We start from the raw sequence: 22,967 nt of genomic DNA on the forward strand, positions 1-22,967 counted from the left end.
AGACTCAGCTGTGCCCTAGCAACCCCTTAAGTATATGAACATTAATATGTTCTTTTGCCTGAATTCATGCTTCAGGGGGACTGAAAAAAAATCTGGAAAATCCTTTTTTTTAAGTTGCCTTGTAAATCTACTAAGGAGAAGGCATAGAAATTGTGCTATGTGGAGTTTCTTCATTTAAAACATTCAAAAATTACATATCTATTTCAGATACAAAAAAATCCTTGAATTAGGCCCATGACACCTCAAGAAGGTGACCCAGACCCACCCCCTCCACAGTCACTTTGCCACTAACCTATACAAAATGTTAATAAACAATAAGAGTCCTCTAGTTTCATATACGGATATGAATACGCAATATATGATTCATGTTCGGAGCATGTTTAAACTTTGTAATCCTTGTGAAGGTGAACTTAGTGTACATAGTTGCACAGATTCAACCAAAAGACATTAACAGTGAATGGTGTTTTAAACCAAGTTGTGGATGGATTTTAGCAGGAAAGCAGCCTCATTCCCATAGATGCTTGATGCTATTCAATACCACAGTTTTAATGAGCCATCTCTGAGCTGTGTGCTCTTGTGTCAGGCTTGTGAGGCTACTGAAATAGTCACTCTTGTCCATAAATTCAGCTTTAGGAACCCATGCTTCTAAGATATAAAACTATTCAAGAGTTTGAAACAAACGTTTACAAGTGGTCCCACGGGGGGCATGGAGATAGTAATGCACCATGCGCTATGCGTCTTTCCCAGAGCTCCCGTGGCAGCAGTGCATTCCCCTATCCTTTTACGCCATGTTAAGCTCTACAACTAGACTAGAGGGCCTGATGGCTGGGTGGATTGTGCATATGATCACTTGTCATGCCATGCCAAGTGCCTACATTTGCAAGGAAACTCCAGTCTGGCACTAACATGTCACTAATTCATTCAAGGTCTCCCCTGGTGACTGGACTGTGCAGAGCACAGGCTTTTAGTGAAATTCCCTGTCACTCTCCTCCTCCACCCCTCTGGACCTCGAGCATCTGGGATCTGTGTGCCAGATGAGGGATGCTGCACTGGGCACGTGATCATAGTCATTACAAGCATTAGTAAAGAACCACCACAGCACAGAAGAAGGTTGTGATTCTTAAGTTAGCTCAGCCAGGATGATTGTCTTTTAAACCAGTGTTTAACTTTGAATCATAGCAGTCATCTCAGTTCTGTGAGAATAACATAAATTAATTTAAAACATGAATGAAGGTAAAACATGCTATGAGATTGTATATTATGAAATAATGCAATACTTCTCACTGAACATTCTCAGGAACATTTTTTTGTATTAGCTGGATGACTAACTTAATGAATGGCGATGCATACTGTTTCTATGGTCAGAAAAGGAAGAAGCCTAGTCAATGAAGCATTAAAACAAGTCAAATCAAGTCAAGTCAAGTTTATTTATAAAGCACATTTCATACACAGAGGTCATTCAATGTGCTTTACAACAATTGTCATTCATACAAATAACAATATTCTATTCAAATAAACCCAGTGGACCTCCATTATGTGGTCTGATATCAACATTGAATGTTAATTATAAAGCAGAGGAAACCTATAATTAAAATATTCTGCAATTTATTTAAACATTTTTACACACCATCTCATTTCCGGCACAGTTGTGGCCCTGGGGATATTTTGATGTGTCTGCTTAATGCTTCAAGAAATAATTTGTCTTCATTTGTAAGCCTTGCTCGGGTTTATTATGTGCCACAGTTGGCGAAGCCTCGTGGCGTTGCCATTATGGACAACTGTTCCGAGACAATCTGAAAATGCAATAATGCCCAGCAAAGAGGGAACATTGCACAATAAATGAGCAATGCAATGCTCAAAGTTTGTTAGGACTTACGAATCTCATTAACACATTAATGCATCTAGGGATGACTGTCTGTAGAGAGGATGGAATACCATTGGATCCAGTGCACAGCTAATGTTTTGCCAGGAGTGATCCCTGTGGGTTGGTAGAAAAGTACACACACACACACACACACACACACACAAACAAACACATGAAAGGAAGGAAAGCCAACCAGGGACTGGAAATAGATAATCTAATGCAGTGGAGCTGCTGTGTTGAGTCATAATGCTCCCGATGATTGTTTGACTGATCTCCAAATATTTCTCAGACATCTGCACTTGTGCAGCCCCCAAGCTAGAGAGTTGCATGATGGGAAAAGGGAAACTGGGTGTCAGCCTGTATTTAAACTGCTCTTCCCCCTCATCTGGGATACATGCCCAACAGATTTTTCATACATCGAATTCCATTTTAAGGGACTATACTGATGTGTCAGTGACTATATGTATGCACAAAGTAAATTTACATTGCAAAAGAAAGTATTCACATTTCAAATAAGAATATTTGCTAACAGTGTTACATTCCATCCATTCAATGTAATGCTATGGTGTTACAGGCAGATATTCTGGAGAATACAAAGGCAGTGTTCCCTCAAACAGGTTGCTTTAGTTGTACCAAATGCATGTAGAAGCTCTGCAACATGGTCTTAGTCAAAGGGATGTGCAATTACTCATTGTTATTGATGAATAACAATGAGTAAATTCAGTGGCACACAATGGTAACTGATGGATTTTTGAAAAAACAAAATGGTCTTGTCTTGGCAGTTGGCTACACCATGAACGACCTGATCTTTGAGTGGCAGGAGAGGGGTCCTGTCCAGGTGGCCGAGGGGCTCACATTACCCCAGTTCATCCTCAAGGACGAGTCCGATCTCCGCTACTGCACCAAGCATTACAACACAGGTAAAGAGAAACACCACCACCACCGCCACCACCACCACCCCATCCTGTCTGTCACTGGAGCTGCAACATCAAAGAAGCAGCTGTAGACACAACTGTAGCGCTGCTATCGCTTCTTGAGTTTACGTATTTAATTTGTTGTATTTTCTTCCCCACCTGACTCTTCTTCCTGTGTCTCAGTGTTGATAATAGGGCTTTATTGGGGCCTTAGAGTGCTGCAAGGGATCCGGAATTATTTTTTTGATTTTTGTGGTGTGCTTGTAGGTTTCAGAGAGACTGTAAATGTAATGTGCCCTGGCTCTCTTTCAAAGATAGTGTGAGTAGAAAATGTGGTCTTCATTCACGGCCTGGGCCCTTTGAGGGCACGTGCTGTCTCCTTTCCATCGAGCTCACACATGGAGGGGTTTTTGCAACTCTGTTGCATTTTGCAAAGTAGCTGTCTGTCTGTGTTTTGCATTCATGTGTGCGATGTGTGTGTGTGTGTGTGTGTGTGTGTGTGTGTGTGTGTGTGTGTGTGTGTGTGTGTGTGTGTGTGTGTGTGTGTCTGTACTGCAAAGGGAGAGCAAGCTTTTATCATCCTCACACACTGGAAGACCCAACGCCTTGACTTCTTCTGCTTCCAGTGAAGTGAACTGAAGTGTTAGGCAGAGAGTGAATAATGTAGCCATTCACTATGTAGCCCTGCATAATACATGCACTGTCTTGTCCAAATCGCCATCCACTAAGTAAGCCGTATCCTGTGTCTCAATTACAGAAAGCAGAGAGGGCTTTCCCCAGGATTGGCCAACTACAATGATAATAAAAAGGGAGTTGTAGACACGAGACACAGAGAGAGAGAGAGAGAGGAGAAAGACACAGAGAGATAGAGAGAGAGTAGGGGAAGCTACAACTCCTCTTGTAATTGAAAAGGCTTGTTCTCTATCAGCTTTCAGCTGCTAAATTATGTATACATTGTTAAGTAATTCCATATTTTATATGTTGTGGGCACTCCCTGACTTGTAAACATGAAAGGTACTTCCATCAGTATGTTCCAAAGCACTTCCAAAGTGTATTTGTAGCGGAATAAAACATGGATATGATATTAATGACGATATCATGGATTGTTGAAATTCTTATCCAATGTGATAGTGGCTTATGTTGTCTAAAACTAATCTCTTATAGGTATGGATTCATGATTGCAGACAACTGATACTCTTGACTTTGTCAGACTATTTGAAAACACACAGGGCTGTATTTTGCACACTGGCGCATGGCGTAAAACTCGTTTTCCACCCACGCAAAGTTTAATTCGGTATTTTGCACGTTTATTTTTTGAACAATGCGCCCAGGGGTGTGGCAATTAACAACCTAGGGAGGGGCCTGGCGCATTGTCTAAAAATCGCTATTGTACACCTGGTCAGAAGTCTATGGTGAGTTGTTTATATTGTAACAATCTTGCAAAGTTGTCTCAGAATGGTTTTATTGGTTACGCACCAAAACACCAACATCAACATTACACACACACACATACACTGCACAGCATTATGGGAGCACAGTCATCAACAGCTAGGCTCAGATCATTACACAGCCCCCCCGAGACTTAGTCCATGTCCCCTTGACTCAAGTCTTACCCTACGTCAGTCCATGAGCCTGGCTGGGACGCGACGCTGGCGTTGTGGGCGCCCCGCTGTCGCGGCGGTGACTTCCGGTGAAGGCTGCACGGTGACCGGTGTTAGAGCCACAGCTCCATTGTCACCAAGTTCCACAGAGTCAGTGTCAAAGTCTCCACGACCCTCAGCTGAGGCCAGGGGTCGATACGGGGCCAGTCGATCACGGTGGAGAGCCACAACTCTCCGACGCTTAATCAGTCTCACACGATAGACCACATCAGACAGCTTCTCTAAGACATCGCACGGTCCTACCCACTGACTAGTGAGTTTCGGGGAAATGCCTTTCTTTCTCTCCGGGCAGTACACCCAAACTTTATCGCCATATTGGCGGTCGGCCAATATGGCCAGCTACACTGCTAGAGTCCGATTAAACCGTTCCACCAGCCCGTCGCTTTGTGGATGCAGAGGTGTCGTTCTCGTTTTCCGGATGCCCATGCGCTGGCAAACCTCAGCAAACACCTCTGCCTCGAAATTCCGGAGCTCGCCAGTGTCTATAGTCCTTGACGTGCTACTATTCCCGGCCACTGTGAATAAATCGCTTTGGTCTCTGGATCGAGTGCTGATACGTCAGTCCATGGCGGTCGCTGACCGGCTTCAATCCATGACCACACTCGGCCGAGCGTGGCGTCTTCCGATTGCGCCTTCCGGATCTCCTCCCTCGACATCACGTCCACCGGCGACTGCGCGTCCGTGGCCCCAGCTGCCACTCTGCAGTGCTGCGTTGTGGCGTTGGGCTGTGGTGCGTTGTCTCCGGTCTCTCGATCACTGTAGCTGGTAGCGGAAGGTGGCGAGACGACCTCGGGGTGCTGTTGGCGAGCGTTGACTCTCTCGCTGGCGTGAAGCTGGCGAGCGGTGGCTCTCTTGATGGCGCGGCGCTGGTGAGCGTTGAGTCTCTCGCTGGCGTGCTGCTGACGAGCGTTGGCTCCCTCAATGGCGTGCTGTTGGCGAGCGTTGACCCTCTCGTTGGCGCGACGCTGGCTAGCGTTGAAAACAGCGACTCTCTCTCTCTCTGCCAGCGGTGATGCAGCCTGTAGCCGACAAGCGGGCTCCGGTTGAGCCGCGGCCAGGCTCCTCTCCTCCCTCCGGTGGCAGTGTTGGCACTGGTCTGCTGCACACGGACGCCTGGACAGGGCGTCCGCGTTGCCGTGAAGGCGACCCGCCATGACGTAGTCCTGGAGTGCCTCCAACCAGCGAGCCAGCTGGCCCTCTGGTTCTTTGAAGTTCAGCAGCCAGGTGAGCGACGCGTGGTCCGTTCTCAGCAGGAACCGTTTGCCGAAGAGGTAGGTTCGGAAATGGCGCACTGCCACCACCACAGCCAACAGTTCTCTGCGTGTCACGCAGTAATTCTTCTCCGCTCGGTCCAGTGAGCGGCTGAAGTATGCGACCACTTGCTCGCCCTGCTCGCCTGCTTGTGAGAGGACGGCGCCGACGCCCACGTCGCTGGCGTCGGTGTCCAGGATAAACGGCAGTCGAGCACTGGGCCCTTGATGCACACGCACACCACTTTTTGTCCATACAGTTCCGCTCGCTCTCTGGTAACTGTTGTGATGCGCGTTTTTGTCTTTTCCCAGCCTCTGGGTCTGGTACCAGCGTGCCGGGTAAGAGACCGGGGTGCACAAGCGAGATGGTGGAGCCAGTATCGATCAAGGCGCGACACCGAGTCCCGTCTAGCGTGCAGTCCACATACAGTCCTCTGGTTTGGCCAAGCCGGCCCAGCCGTATGCAATCCATAGCCCCTCCCGCCGTGCCACCTTCTTCTAGTAACTGGGGTGCGAGCGTGAGGGGTGCCGGGGCTGGGCAGTACCACGCGATGTGTCCCGGCTCGCCACACCGGTGGCATCCGTCTCCACTGGCCGGCCTCTTCCACTCGCGTGGGCGGCGTTGTGTCGTGGTCTGCCGCGTCACCTCCAGTTCCTCCTCGTCTTCCTCCATCGATGTCTGGCGTACGCAATGCCTCGACTCTGTTGTGCGGAAGATGTTTTCCACCCGTTCGGCTTCCGCGAGGGCCGCGGACAGCGAGCTGGGGGCGCTCAGGCGAAGGTGTTCTTTTAGCCGCTCTGGGTAGACGCCTCCCACGAACGCTTCCAGTGCCATCTCTTCATGTAGACCCTGGCTGTACGTTGGGTAGCCCCGCCGGGCATACAGCTGCAGGTCAGCCGCGAACTTGCCCAGTCTCTCGTCCTTGTGTCGCCGTCTGGAAGCGAGTTGTTCTCTGGCATCGCTGATGAAGATTCTCTGGCCGAATCGTCGTTGCAGAGCTGCTTCGATTGCGGTCCAGCTTACTTGCTCCGCCGGTGGCAGGTCTTCTAATACTTGTAGCGCTTCCCCCTCCAGAGCCAACACCACCTGTACGCCCGTTCTCTCCGCCGACCAGCCATTCAGCTCGGCTGCCAGCCGGACCTGTACCAGGTATGTCGCCAGCGGCCTTTCGCCATTGTAGTGGGGCAACTTACGCTGGGGTGCCCTTCTACCGCCGCCGTCGCACCGGGGACCGGCCAGTTTCCATCGCTCCCGTGTGGAGCAGGTTCAAGTGGCGGGATGCTGCCATCAGCCCGGTTCGTTTCCTCCTGTTGCCGGGGGCGGGTCTCTTCGTCACGGTCACGCTGCAGGCTGGCTCCGTCTGCTGGGCCCAGCAGGTGGCCATGGGCGAGCGCGCTGTCGAAGAGCCGTCTTGGCAGGAAACTCATCATCGCCAGGGCATCAGTTGCAGCTTTCTCCTCCCGTCCAGTAGGGGTCGTCATCCCACTTCTGACACCAATGTAACAATCTTGCAAAGTCTCAGAATGGTTTTATTGGTTTCGCACCAAAACACATGAATACAGGCAAAACAAAGGAGGTCAATTAAACAAGCACGATACACAAACAGGGTAGTCACATACAATACACGGGGTAAACACATGAGGTACAACATAAAGAAAGACTATACCAGCTAACACATACATGACAAGGTAAACGCAATTACTCATACTAAAACCAACATCAACATTACACACACACACATACACTGCACAGCATTATGGGAGCACAGTCATCAACAGCTAGGCTCAGATCATTACAATATGTTATTTTAAGAGCGCATTGTCAACAGTCATATTGGCAGGTGCACACACCATCCTTCTATCATTCATGAACACACACCAGTGCACGTCCATGCAAAACATTGCAAATTGCAAATTGCATGATAACAATGGGAAACATAATTAGAATAAAGATATTACGAAATATCATGATGAGTAGTTATTCACCATCATTTGAAAATTGGTAATGACAGTTAAAAGTGATTAGGGGAGAGGCGAGAGACACGTATGGAGCACAGCTGAAGACGCACTGTCACGAGATATAAGCAACTCCTCTGCAGGATAAATGTTGTTTTGTTCATTTGAGCAATATTTGGGTAAGTGTTGCTTTTTTGACACCTTGGTGAAGTTGGTTTCACTTTGCCAATGAGTTCAAATAATAGACGAGTGCAAATGCGTGAAGGCTATGCTAGGTTTTTAGTAAAGCATGGTTTAGTGGAATGACTATTCCATACAGTCTCGCAAACAGCCTCCTTCAAATGCGCCGTTGAATTCCAAAATACCGATGCATTTATTTGACATATCGCGCTTTGCACCGCTAAAGGGAATGACAGATGTCATTCTCATTGGTTTAAATGATGTTACGCCCCAAACACACCCATATGACTGATTAAAAAACCTAGGAACACCTTGTTGCGCCATGTGCTCGACGTTTGATAACGGAACCCCTCCCAATGTGGACTGGACATCCTACTAAATTTGAATAAGCTTTTGACTAGTGACTATGCGCTTTAGACTGTCATGAAGGGCCCACATTCTGCCTTTTTGTACCAAATTGTCGTTCATTGTTTATTACGTTTTTGTGCTTTCAGCATCCAGGCGACACATATGAATTTTATATTTTTGTTTCTGTGTTTGATACTTTGCATCCACAAAAGCTTGTTAAAATTTTTGCCTCATGCAACGACTGCAGAATAGAAAGAATGCCAGATGTGTCATGCAGCAGTGGATGTTTCAGATTATGAAAGTTTGTGAAGGAGCTTGGGACCTAGTGATCATGTTCACGGTGGCTGTCACAGTTGGAGTACTCCGAGATTGTGTGTAGCCAATTAAACTGTTCTTTCCCGTGCTTCTGTTTTTCCTGTCCCAAAATACTTTGGCAGAATTTTTGAATGTACGATTCCATAACAAATGGACCATATCTGCCATATCAAAATGGTCAATCTAGGCATCCCACAAGACTATATTCATCTGTGTGTTTGTTATCGAATGCTCCGTTGGTGATCAGATTACTCATTTATGTGTCTAATGTCTAAACCTGGTCTGCTTACTGAATGGTCTATTCTTAAAGTAGCATTCAAAAGTCATGTAGTGAGTCAAGGTTGATGATGCGAGCTTTCCTTAGTGTTGTTTTACAGTTATATACAGTATATATACAGTTTAAACTACACATTAAACACAGATACTGCATTGCTGTGCTTCTACGGAAATGTACTATTTTTCTCAGATGCTGCTGAAACACAGCCATTTACCTCATTAGGTCTTCGACATGTTCCCTGGAGTGTAACTGTCCGCAATTGCCAATTAGCGCATTTACTCATGCAAACGGTTACAGAAATGTACTGCTCGAAATGGACTTTAGATCTTCCACTACTCGCCCACCCACACCCTCTATATTTAGATCGTGGACCCATTCAGCCCTGTCACTTCCATATTGGTTTGAATAGCTGAACAGGAAGAGAAGTCATGCACAATAAAAAGACATCCTATGGGGGGAGAGCGAGAGAGAGAGAAAGAGCTTGAGTCTGCCTCAGTGCCCTGAGAAGAATCCTGGGAGAAGCAGAGTGGGCGGCTGGGCCAAGGGCATCTCCTAGCCATGCATGCGGTCACTCTCAGGGGCTAAGAGAGCGGAAAGGTCCAGACACCCCCACCCCCCGTTTGAACACTGTGTCCATGGGAGACCGCATTTCCATCCTTTAGCATACTGTGGTGGGGGAGAAGGAAGATGTAGACGGTTGGATATGGGTGGAGCAGTTCAGATTGAGCCAGCTCTCCCAGGATGTCCCCTGGTAGTGTCTGTGTTACTAATTCCTTATTTGCTATTGAGCATTCTCCTTGAGCTACCACAATCAATAGCAGAATGATGAAGGACCACTGATCTCTGAAAGAGACCAGACTCCAAATAAATGGAAGGGAAATGAGCTCACCTCACATGACAGCAGAATGCAGCCTTTCAGTTTGGGAAAAAAAGCATCTCATCTTCTTTATTGCAATTTTGAAATAGATATTAAAGCAACTTCTCACCGCCTGCTAAATGCAGAGATTTCTTTGAATAATGCAGCAGGGACTCTAAACCGGAAAGGGTTTTATGAAGGCTATTTGAACAAGGAAGATAAACACCCATTGCTGCTTCATTAAGATTGATCATCGATATTACAGCGAATAAATAGTCACACACATTTCCGTCATGTCACAAACCCCTGAAATATTTTCTCATGATCTCTTCTTGTTTGTTCCCTCTCCAAACACTCAGCCACTGCCTGCTGACAGTTTGTCTGCTCATGAAGGGGAGCCAAGCAAAGTCCCTGCAGTGCCATTGCAGCCCATGTTTATGGCCACGGCCCTGAGTTTACACTGAGTCGGTCTGTTTGTCCTTGCTGGGCTGACAGTGTAACACAGACAGTAGACTGAGGACACCTGGGACATGGTGCATCTGCTCAAGTAGATGCAGTGTTTAATGCAGTGTTTAATCAATGGCTACAGCTCAAGATCCAAGTGTGTGTGTGTGTGTGTGTGTGTGTGTGTGTGTGTGTGTGTGCAGTACTTATGTCATGACGCATGGCACACTCCTCTGGAAACACTCCATCTGGTCTGGAGTGGATGATGCCTGGAGCAACTGCTGAACTCAAGGAAAAGCCACAGAGTTGGATAATGAAGAGAGAGCACATATAGGCCTAGGAAAGTGTGTGTGTACGCATGTGTGCACTCCTGCATCTGTGTGTGCATTCGTTAGTGTGGACATGTCTTATCTGGTCTCTGTCAGTGCTAACCAAAACCCATATATCTGCATCTGCTCAACATATTCTTTAGGACACCGTGTGCATGCTGGAGATCGAGGCTAAACTGGGCACATTTACCGGCTCAGCAGCAGGACAGGTTCCTTAATTTAGTTAGTTAGTTAGTTAGTTATCATTTTCATACAACATACTGTGATTGTGAAAAGCTGTAGTTCTGGAGAGCTTCTTGGAACTAGTGATATTGAAGAAAAGACAGTGCTCTTTGGTGGGTGAGGGTCATAAACGGTTCAACAATTACAACAATTCTTAAAATTCTCAAAGCAAAAATCTTTTAAAAAAACATACTGTTATAAACATACCTAACAAATCCTTCCCTCCCAATCCCCCTGCCATGCTTCAGCAGCGTGTCGTCTACATAAAGGGATGACAGGGGGGCTGTGGGGCCCTGAGGTGACCCACAGAGAGCCAAGTCTGCCCGAAGGGGAGGGCAGGAGGCTACGGGGAGCTGACATTTAACAAGATTACAAGGCTTTAGACGCTCTGGGGAGCAAGGTCAGGTGAACTGCCTGCTCTTGGTCATTTGGATTTTGGACGTCAAATCGGGGAGTGAGGCATGATAAGCATGAGCGCATTACAGATGTGTCAAAATATGGAAGCCAAAAAAGTTAAATAAATAAATAAATAAATAAAATAAATGCGGCTGCATTGAATTGTAAAGTGCTTTACTTTTGGCTCACGAGGCCATGGATTTGGGTGGATGTAGCAATGCCCCAAGGCTTCATGCTCTGTTGTCTTATTGCTCTGTCAGTGGTCAATGAATTAGTTTGTTTTGTTTGCCTCTCCCCGGGGGGTATTTTTAGTCTCTTCCACCGCTCAGCAGTGCTCGTGCACTTGGGCTGCAGTATGCAGTTTGCTCTGAATGAACATCAGCATGGGACTGCATTTATAAACTTCAGGGCAAAGCATAATCTACAGGCACATTTGTAGAAATACTGGTATTAAAAAAATGGATTCAAAATTTGTATCCAAATACTCACACACATGCGCACACGCACACACACACACACACACACACACACACACACACACACACACACACACACACACACACACACACAAACACACATGCTCAAGCACACAGATCAGTCATTTCCCCTTGATCTGCTGCCATCTTTTCTGCGTGATTGAAATCCAATTAATGTCCAGATGGCTTCATACCATTTATCTTGGCCTGGAATCAATAATTCAATGCTTGGCGTGCGATACGTTTCAGGTCAGTGCTACTCGTAGACCCTCCTGTCAATCAGCCTGAGTAAGATGACCTCAGCACACAAACATGTCCATGCACCCTTCTGATCCGATCTGACCTTCAATCCATCACCATGGTGACGCCACCTCACTCCCATTACAAGGCCCAATTACAAAACAGACTCTGGGAGCTCTGTTTGCTGACCACAACAGGGCAGCAGAGGGCAGACCACTTTAAGTCTTCACTGAAAGACATTTTCCAGACGTCAGTGCAGTGGTTGATGGAGAAGGTGCTGGGGGGAGGTGTCACCCCCTCGACTCCTGGGTGGACGTCAAGCCCATCAGTCAGACAGGACCCCCAGGGTACCAGGGGTCTCCCAGCCTGACACACAGGGGCATGGCGACCTCCTCCCTCCTTAGACTTAGAGTATCAAAGTTGGCTCCCCAGCTGTATCAGACTAAGCTCCCTAACCCCCCAATACAACACATCCACAGGACTTCCCTGTCCATCAGTGTGCCTTGGTGGCCATGTCTGTGTGCCTGCTGGGTTGAGGAGGAGGGCACAGGAGCGAGGGTTCCGTCTTTCTGCACGGCTCACCAAGTCGGTCCACTCCATTCACTCAGCTACGCAAAGCCCACTCAACCTTTTCATACCCAGCCCCCATTTGTCCTTGTGCTGGTACGGTATGTGTGAGTGTGAGTGTGTGTATGTGTGTATGTGTGTGTGTGTTTGTGAGTGTGTGTGGGTTACATTGCATTGCATGCAAGGCCACCATCATCAACACCCCTGGAGGGCCTTGACATGTCTTCATCCCACAACACCATCAGCAAATACGCTGTGTGTGTGTGTGTGTGTGTGTGTGTGTGTGTGTTTATATGTTGCTGTCACCCTAGCAATAAGTAAAGCCACAATTTAACTCTACTCAGCCATCATGAATGTCATCCACCCAAACAAACGTCAAAAAGCAAGCAGTCGCCGAAAAAACTACCACACACACTCACACACACACACACACACACACACACACTGTGGTCAGGCAGAACGTGGGGAGTTTTTGCCTGGAGGCATGAGTGTGTTGCGTCGGCGTTGAGGCTGCTGCTGTGAATCGGAGGCGAGCACTGGTGTTCAGGAGGCGCTGGGCTCGCAGAGTCCCAGGTGGGCAGCGGGGCTGTTCATTCATGAAATGGGCCTTCCTCCTTACAGAGCAGCCGGTAAGATAAAAGGATTAGCGCAGCCATTAAGGCTACTGCTGCGCATACCGCACAAGGGCCACTGGAGGGGCTAATGGGCAATAGCGCTAATAGGCTAATGGGCAATAGCACTCTCAGGGCTAATTCTCCCACTCATCAGTTTACTAAGCGCCGGTCATCCCTGAAATAAGATGGAATTCTCGAAACAATATGCAACATTAAATAAGGATGTGAGGAGGGACAAGAGGGGGAGGAGCAGGTTGAGGAGGAGAGGGGTGCAGAGGGGGTTGGAGCTGTCGGGGAGAGAGACTGAATGGGATGCTCCCCTCTCAGATGACCTGGGGGTAGAAACTGACAGCTCGTCAGAGTTAATGCCCCCAGGAGAGTGAGGCCTTGTCAAGGTCCACAGCGCACCGCTCCCTGCCTGCTCTTCATCCTCCTCATCCTCCTCCTCCTGCTCTTCCTCCCCTGGCTGTGACCAGCTCTTTGGAGGAGGATAGAGATTTTCATCAGGTTGCTGCACACAATCTGACACAATCTGTCATCCTGCACAATGTGTGTTTGTGTGTGCGTGTGTGTGTTTGTGTGTGCGTGTGTGTGATGTGTGTGTGTTTGTGTGTATGAAAGTTAAAGAGAGCTCCATATGTATGGAGTGTGAGAAAGAGTAGAAACGGTGAGGTGTGTCTGTGGATTACTGTTCTCTCTCTCTCTCACACACACAAACACAAACACACACACACACACATACTCTCTCTCTCTCTCTCTCTCTCTCTCACACACACACACACACACACACACACATACACTTTCTCTCTCCTCTCTATCTCTTTCTCTCACTTTCTCACTCTATCTCTCTCAATTCAATTTCAATTCAGGTGAGCTTTATTAGCATGACAAATATTTTTGCATTGCCAAAGCAGAACATTCAAACATATATTTACATAGAAAATGCTTGGAATACAGAACATGGCAAATAGAGATGCATCCAAGATTAACAAACAAACTGGTGAGTGTGTAAGTATGTACAGTATGTGTATCTTTTGTGTGTGCATGTGCGTATTTGTGTGTGTGTTTGCGTGTGCATGTATGGTGTCTGTGTGTGCCCGTGTATGTGTGTGTATGTGTGGTGTGTTCTTGCACAGTGTTTGATAGGTGCCGTACTGTCCCTTGCCTTATTGCATTCGGTGACTTTCTTAGTCTGCCTTTTTCTATGGCTAGACCATGGTCACTGAGTCTGTATGTGGTCAGGATCTGCCCCTGCTTTATACCTCTAACTCTTTTGTCTCCTTTTGCCAATGTTCCAAATATGGGACTTGTTTGAAGATGCATCAAGAATTTGAGAGTTTTTTTGCATAGTAGTTCATAGTTGTCTAGTTCTGCTGTACATGCATTGGTTGGTGTTTTATTTTGGATTTTTAAGATCAGTCGGCAGGATGACATCTATAGGATGTTTGCCCCACACAGTGTGCCACACAGCACAATAAACTGGATTACACAGTCAAAAATTTTGCACCAAAACATGTATTTTTTAGAGGAGGAATTTGATTTCTTTCTCATGCAGAGCAAGGCCAGGAGCTGTAGACTGGTCCAACTGCACCACTAACTCATTGATGTAGATATTGAACAGTGTTGGATTGAGCTACAGCCCTGCCTTACTCTAACCTGACTTTCGCCAGATGAATTTCGTTCCGCTTAGCTCCGCCTAGCTTCACTCACATCCACCTGGGACCTCTTCCGTTGAGAGTGATTTCAGCACGAGATGGTAGAGCCAATCAGGATGCAGGGCGGGAGTTTCATAGATGTGACATAGCGTAAAAGCGACTGTGAGACTGTTATCAGCGTCACGGGTTGGCTTAGATGTGAGTGGTTGAAGTAGCACGTCAATAGATGACGGACAAGTGGCTTATCCAATCATATGCAAGCATTTTTTGATTAGGCCCAGCCTTCTGAAGCAACACTTCAATGGATTGATCCCAGATGGATGAGTGGAGCTAGGCGGAAAGAAATTCATCTGGCGAGAGTCAGGTTAGCCTTACTCCTCTTTTTTGAGTGAAGGACTCTGTAATTATGTTGCCAATTTCCACAGTGTTTTTGTTTTCAGAATACATTGTCTTTATGAACTGGTATACCCCCTACACCACTTTGTAAAAGTTTATCTTATAATCCCTCATGCCAAATTGAATCAAATACTATAAAATGCTGTCAAATCAAATCAACAAAACAAGCAAATATTTGTAATAACTTACATGTTTAGTTATTAAGGTCGGGTGTATAGGGTGTAAATGTGGTCCGTAGTGCGGTATATATATATATCTTGTGTAATATATCCTTGGCTCTAGGTGTCAGGAAAACAGCCCGAACTTGAGGTGAGGTTGAATAGTTTGAGCATTGCTCCTTGCAGCTCAGGGGTGCTGTTTTTAATAATTTCTCCTTTAATATTGTCCCCCCCCCCCCCCCCCCTCTCTCTCTCTCTCTCTCTCTCTCTCTCTCTCTCTCTCTCTCTCTCTCTCTCTCTCTCTCTCTCTCTCTCTCTCTCCCCCTCGCCCATCCAAAGGCTTAGTTAGAGAGGATGACAACAGACAGCTACCGTACAGTGCTCTTAAAAGTGCAAAGCCAGAACGAAGTTATTTTTTAAAAGAAACAGGTGTGGAAATAGCCTGCAGGAGGGATGTTCCGTGCCTGCTGGGAATAAAACTAAACGGCAAAAACCAATGTCTCTCATCACAGCCCTTTGCCACAGATTATTTCCCCATGCAAATGACATTCATATTAAATGACATTGCTAATTCATACAGAAAGCTTTCTTTTCATTTGTGTGTTTAACAATTCATGTTATGAAGAATGAACTCCCATGCCAAGCATGAACAGTCTCAACAACACTACTAATCTGATGGCATAGTACATGTCAAGTTGGTCAGGGACAGGAATCTATTTTTCGTTCAGTGTCTGCTCGGTATCCTTGGTTATGGGGAAGCATACGTACTTTCGCTTATTCAAAACACGTCTTTGTATTTCAGCCAGAGTTGTTATTGTCTTTTTGGCGAGAAGTTTCTTCCTGCTGGATATGAAAGACTGTGTCTGCTCTGTTTAGTCCATTATGTGGAGTTGGAGAATATTTGTCTTTGCTGTATACACTTGTGTCAATGGTATCCTATGTATTCCTGCCTCTGTTTGTATGTGTGTGTGTGTGTGTGTTTGTGTGTGTGTGTGTGTGTGTGTGTGTGTGTGTGTGTGTGTGTGTGTGTGTGTGTGTGTTTGTGTGTGTGTGTGCACAGATGTCCGTATACGCACACACAGCCACATAGAGAGGCTGGTGTACTCACACACAAACATAAACACACATTCTCTCTCTTTTTCTCCTTTCCTTTTTCTTTCACACTCACAGACACACACACACACACACACACACACACACACACACACACACACACACACACACACACACACACACACACACACACATGAGGTGTTTAAGGAGGTCTGTGTGCTATGTGGACTGACACTCGGGCGGCAGGCGACGGTGCAGTGGTGAGGACAGGGTCAGGGGTCAGACGGCATCTCATCAGGAGAGTGTGTGTGTGTGTGTGTGTGTGTGTGTGTGTGTGTGTGGCGCAGGGGACAAGGCTTCATCAGCTCCCACAAAGAGTGACCGTGGCAGACCTGCAGCAGCCACCACCCACACCCACCCACGCACCCACTCACTACTGCTCTAAGGGGATAGAGCCCTGTAGAAACACACACTTACACACACACACACACACATACAAATACGCAAGCACACACACACATACACACACTACTGCTCTAAGGGTGGAACCCTGTAGACACACACATACACACAAACACACACACACAAACAAATCGCATTAACTCATCGCTGTTGCTGGCAGCTGGACCTTGAGCACACAACATCCGTTGACTCGTGCCTCCTGCCAGAGTGGTTTGGGCTGCATACACAAAGCTCTCTGACAAAGAGGCTTCACTGTGGACCACTCTGCATCTATTGTCAGTTTATGCTCAGGCGGCCAGAATCACATGCATAGCTCATCTTTGGGACTTGATTTGGAATGGGAGTTAACGATCACGCTAGATGAATGGGAGTTAATGATCACACTAGATGCTTAGGGTTTTGGGCAGCTTTTGTAGATACTAAAGGGGACATTATGGTGCATGATGAGAAACATCATCTTAGTACTTAACGGTCATTTCTTATTATTGTTATTATTATTATTGCCTAATAGTTCTAGATGCTTTGGTGTTTGGTGTTTGGTGTCTACTGTTGGTGTGGTGTCCCATGATGAGTTATGTCATATGTAAGAGTCCCTCTTGTGGTCCTGCCCTGTGATCATCGCTCTCTCTCTCTCTCTCTCTCTCTCTCTCTCTCTCTCTCTCTCTCTCTCTCTCTGGTTCTTTGACAGGTAAGTTCACCTGCATCGAAGTGCGCTTCCACCTGGAGCGTCAGATGGGCTACTACCTGATCCAGATGTACATTCCCAGTCTGTTGATCGTCATCCTCTCCTGGGTCTCTTTCTGGATCAACATGGACGCGGCGCCGGCTCGTGTCGCCCTTGGCATCACCACGGTGCTCACCATGACAACACAGAGCTCAGGCTCCAGAACATCGCTGCCCAAGGTGCGCCTACGAGTGAATGATGCAAGGGTTGCGCTGACTCTGCATTTGGATGGGTGTCACATCTACAAATGTGCCCATCGAGATGATGCATGCTGTTGAAGCCAATATGTCATTATATATTTACCTCAAAGTAGCTATCTTATTAAAAGCTTAGCAGGCAGAAACTGTATCTACAAGGAATAATATAGGCGGTCTTATCATGAATGAAGCTATTTTGTCCAGAAACTTGAGGGCGTACTTGAGTAGACTATTATTTGCAATTAATGCCTTGTGATCTTTTTTCATCGCACAGAATAGTTTGATGTGTATTTCAAATACATTTTTGTGTACTCCAAAGGAATTGTGCAAATGGATATATTCATGTGACTGTTCTATACATAATTCAGCTCACATGTATCTCTGTGTGTACATGAATCACCACATGTGTGCATGGTGTGCGTGTGTGCGTGTGTGTGTGTTCATGTATGCAGGCGTTTGTGTGTCTGTGTGCGTGTGTGTGTGTGTGTGTGTGTGTGTGTGCGTGTGTGTGTGTGTGCGTGCTTGCATGCATGCAGGCGTTTATGTGTGTGTGTGTGTGAGTGTGTATGTGTGTGTGTGCACAATCTCTCCATTTGTGGATAGCCTTTACACTGGATCACAAAATCGGTTCTCCTCAACCTCAAGGCACTGATGCGTTCATCACAGAATGCATGTGCCAGATTCACCCATGCAAGAATCCGCATAACAACAAGACCATGTACCATTGCATTTTAACCCTTAAGTGCTAACCACTAGTGCAGTGCCTCACGCATTAAAAAGTAATAACCCTCCATTGCGCAATGCAATTAGGATCTCCATGAGACAGGATTAAGCCTATAGAGCATTATCTCGGATCAGGCAGATGAGGGGGTGCGAGCCGTGGCCGGGAACCAGTTCTTCATGAATGAGTAACAATCGACAGGGTTGTTATGCAGATAAATAATCCACTAACTGTGCGTGTGGATGTGTAACTGGTGTATGTGTGTGTGTGTGTGCCGCCGCAGGTGTCCTATGTGAAGGCCATAGACATCTGGATGGCCGTGTGCCTGCTCTTCGTGTTCTCCGCCCTGCTGGAGTATGCTGCGGTCAACTTTGTCTCCAGGCAACACAAGGAGCTCCTCAGGTTCCGCAAGAGGAGAAAGAAGACCAAGGTAAGAGTGTTCAAGGGCCCTTTGATACCCCCCCCCCCAACACACAAACTCTCATGAAGAAAAAAATACTGTAAAACAATAACATTGATGATAAGATATAGTCTTCCTGGTTTCTCTAAATGTCTAAACTGCTTTCCTTATGTGTCCAGACTGCAGATAAATGAAAAGCAAAACTGTCAATACAAACTTCAACTGTTCTAGTATGGATAGGTCATGGCAGGATAAGTCATGCTTGTGGCTAGTAGCGTGACAGTGACAGACAATTACAACTAATTGCTGCTTAGGAGGGAAAAAAGCAAGTTTGTTGCAAGTGATTAAATCCTCCAAACACAGTCAGCAGCAGAAATGAGGTTCCACTTTCCATCAGACAAGATGTAAACAGTCTCCAACTGATGAGTGAGAGTGAGAGTGAGAGGGCCTGAATGAATGGAGCTGCAACTGACTCCTGAGAGATACTGCTGGCCGGCGCCGCCACTGAAATTAGACTCGGACAGAGACCCAGAGAGATTAGTGGCCCTGATTTTCAGATTAATGGAGTTTTTTTTTTTTTTGCCTTTTTGACTCCTCAGAGAAAACTCTTATTAAGCACAGCATAGGCAGGCGACCGGGGCAGGGTTGGCGTGTGTGTGTGTGGGGGGGGGGGGGGGGTGGGGGGGGGGGGGTTGCAGGGCAATGAAGAGCCTCAGACTAGACACCTCCAGCTGAGAGAGGGGGTAGGAGACGGAGCTGCGTGGCAGGCGAGCTCACAGGATGCCTGAGGGTCCCCTTAATATAATCTTAAGCCTCCCACTGCGGCCAAGGGCAGGATTAAAGGGCACAGGGCCTTCAGAGACCACACAGGAGTAAAAAAAAAGTAATGGCCAGCAAATACTTCATCACCCTGAAACCATCATCTGCCAAAAGGAGTTCAGGATAGGTATTCGGGCATCTGTCACAAAGCCCACTGCGGCATAAAGACTCTGGACTGGCCATGCCGAACTCTCTACTCTACTCTATCTCTGCCACCTAGTGGCCATGGTCACTTAGTGCAGTGCACTAGTGCACAGTGGGAAGGTCAGGGCGAGCATGTTTATTTGGAAGCTACAGCAATGGGAAGAGTATGAAGGTGATTTCACAGCTGGATCTGTCCCCGGTCTCTCTCCTCTCTCTGAATAAGTTGCTGCATGTAGGCATGCACATAGCACAGGCTAATGCAATGAGACGATGGGCTATGATGCTCTTTTGGGCTAAAATTGTAAAAAGAATACTGCTCCATGGAATTTAGCAATCATGGCTCTGAGACTTGTTAATCCAAGGAAAATGTCAGGAGATCTATTTCCCTAAATCCAGATTGCTGTCAGATACACAGGGTAAATGTGGGGTCAACAGCAAAACACATATTCCATTTCAACCATGTCATCTCATATATTTTACCCTGATATTATTTCTTGTTGTGATTTCTATGGTTTCTGTTCTTGCATGTCTTATTTTAGTGCTGCATGTTCTGTATGATTTATGCATGTCTTCTTTGTGTTTGCTTTCTTCTTGCTCTTTTGTTCCTTTCTGTTTTACCTCTCTATCCCCTCTGGTGCCTTTTCCTTTGTCACTCCGGTTTGACTACAGAGTCTCACGCCAGTTCTCGATGGCGAGAACTCTGACTCACTGCGTCGTATCAACGGCATGAGAAGTGCTGAGCCCATATATGGATCTATGGGCCATATCTACAGTCCACACTACAGGGTAAAATGTCCAAGGCCACAGCCATCATATCCTCCATCTCCCCTTAAAATAACAGCGCCGTTTAACTGGTAGTCTCCAAAGAGAGGTTCCCAAGAATGCGTTTTATATTTGATGTTTTTGACGTTCCATTACTTCATGTTCATCTTGATTCAATTCAGTCCCATGTGGTGCAAACTCTGACTGAGGAGCAAGAAGAAGAAGAAAAAAAAAAGATGAGTGGCATTTTGAAGTCCTTCATGGACACATTAAAAATAAAAGGATTTTGAATGGGCCCCAGAGTCACGCTAATAAACATGAAGCAGGAATTTATGCTTGTGGTGTTGAGTTGCATACAGAATGCAAATCTTCATAGTACTGCAGGCTATAAGAGCAGAAAACCTTCCTTATTTTGATCACCAAAGGAGGTTGAGAGCTTAATGTTTCTGATGGGGAGGCCATATTCATACTGCCTGCTCCATATATGAAAATCCCTTGCTGCATTCATAGCACCCCAGCCACTGTGTTTCATTAGCATAGGTCATTAATTCTCCAGCTGGCTTCCCTCTTCACGTTCTCCTCTCATTGCTGATGACTGAGATTCCCGTTCTCATTTAGGAATGAAACCCATTTTAATGTTTTCATTGTTTTCTGTTTTAAGTGTTTGTGTTTGTGTGTGTCATTCTCCGGATGGGTAGAAGTTATTTTGTGTTTATTGTCATTTCATTCACGGGAAATGTACTTGTGTTCCAAGAACATTGATGGTTTTCATTAGTGTTCCATTGCTACATACAGTACAAAGAGCTTTTTCTATGTTTTTCTTCGTTTTCGTCTGCAACTTTTCGCTGAAATGCTTTTGTTTTTGCATTGATTGTTTATGAAGGACACATGCTATGTCAAGGCCAATACATTTGGGGATACAGCCAGAGACTTATCAGAAAACAGTCTGTGTTTGAGAAAATGACTCAAAAGAAAAAAAAGCATTCATGTGTACAGTTGCAGCATAGTCTAGACACTAGCCCTCCCAACAACGATAGCTATAGCAATCAGATGGAGATCTTTAAGTGGAATTTGACTCACATTTGAATGTGTAACACAGAGCCAGGGCATTTTGCTAGTCTTTTTGTTGGACTTTTCTTTTTTTTTTGTACTGATACTGCAACTGCCTTCTGACCTCAGGCACTTACGGTAGCAGATGATTTGGGTGGGTTAGGGATATAACAGGGGTAACGCCTACAGTACACTCAGGGCCTTCTGTCTGTCTGCGCTTCCCTCATCTGGAGGAGGAGGTATGGGAGAGCGGGCGGAGTGGCAAACGTTTTGGGGCATTCTCATGGGGGGTTAGGAATATAACAGGGGTAACGCCTATACTCAGGGCCTTCTGTCTGTCTGTGCTTTCCTCGTCAGGAGGACGACGTGCGGGAGAGCCGCCTGAGCTTCACGGCCCCAGCGGGCGCCACCTGCACCACGGGGAAGGACGGCGCCGCCCCAAAAGCCGCCAACAACAGCGCGGTTCAGCCGGCCCAGTCCAGTGCCCAGGCCGCCGCTGCCGCCGCAGCCAAAAGCCACGAAGAGATGCGCAAGCTCTTCATTGACCGCGCCAAGAAGATCGACACTGTCTCCCGCGCCGGCTTCCCCCTGGCCTTTCTGTTTTTTAACATTTTCTACTGGGTCCTGTACAAAATCTTGCGCCATGAGGATTTTCATAAGTCATAAGCGTGAGTGTGACAGAGCCACCTGTAGAAGTACGGGATGGAAAGACAGCATCCTTAGGATGTTTTACATGCCCCTGTTGGCAACTACGGACCACTGAACAGTGACATCCGCTGCAAAATGAAGTCCTGCCAAGACACCCAAAACACACACTTGCAGATGTGCACACACACAAGCTAATACATCCAAATTGACTTGACTGCACAAAGAACCTGTAAAAACTATTTGGGATATGTCTCAAAACTTAGCTGCTGTCAAGATGTGCTGGACTGAGCCCACAAGTCCCCATGCCCAAAAACAAACCAAGCCAACCACTGAGGTCTCTATGCAACATGGAAAATGCATTAATGTGGTCCAGATTATAATAATTAACTCTCCCTCTCTCTCTCTCTCTCTCTCTCTCTCTCTCTCTCTCTCTCTCTCTCTCTCTCTCTCATGCACACCACACACACACACACACACACACACACACACACCTACTCAAACATGCTGATATACAGTACACATATCACATATACTCCCACTTTCTGCTTGAAAGTTGGAGCGGCTCTGTATGCACCCTGAGCTGAGAGGGTTTTGATATCCCCTCTCAGCCTGCAGCTGCTTGAATCCAAGCCCCCACCCCCTCCTCACCACACACACACACACACACACACACACACACACCAGAGCACTGTTGCACACTGCCTCTTATCCACTCAAAAATGAAATGAAAAATGAAAATGAAAAATGAGATTTCCCTCAGCAGCACTAGTTGTGTCTTACAGCTCTACTGCCAATGTTGTGTCTGCGTCTCGTCTCATACTGTGTTTGTATGGGCTACACACCTGCTGTTTGTAACTTGGGACTTAAAT

General features: G+C 46.6%; 1 protein-coding gene across 2 annotated transcripts in view; it reads left to right on the plus strand.

Annotated features, from left to right (window-relative positions):
* glra3 (glycine receptor, alpha 3) overlaps nucleotides 1–22,515 on the plus strand; it is a 64,928-nt gene extending 42,413 nt beyond the window's left edge. The window contains exons 6-10 of one of the 2 annotated variants that reach the window (XM_042111091.1): nucleotides 2,647–2,784; nucleotides 17,322–17,536; nucleotides 18,559–18,705; nucleotides 20,308–20,424; nucleotides 21,808–22,515. In XM_042111091.1, coding sequence (XP_041967025.1) covers nucleotides 2,647–2,784; nucleotides 17,322–17,536; nucleotides 18,559–18,705; nucleotides 20,308–20,424; nucleotides 21,808–22,116 — 926 coding nt within the window. In that variant the 3' untranslated portion in view covers nucleotides 22,117–22,515. The remainder of the gene's footprint in view (nucleotides 1–2,646; nucleotides 2,785–17,321; nucleotides 17,537–18,558; nucleotides 18,706–20,307; nucleotides 20,425–21,807) is intronic. The other variant, XM_042111083.1, reaches the window with a different exon arrangement.
* Nucleotides 22,516–22,967: the final 452 nt, after the last annotated feature.

The sequence above is a fragment of the Alosa sapidissima genome, chromosome 1, assembly GCF_018492685.1.
Source record: "Alosa sapidissima isolate fAloSap1 chromosome 1, fAloSap1.pri, whole genome shotgun sequence".
Lineage (NCBI taxonomy): Eukaryota > Metazoa > Chordata > Actinopteri > Clupeiformes > Clupeidae > Alosa > Alosa sapidissima.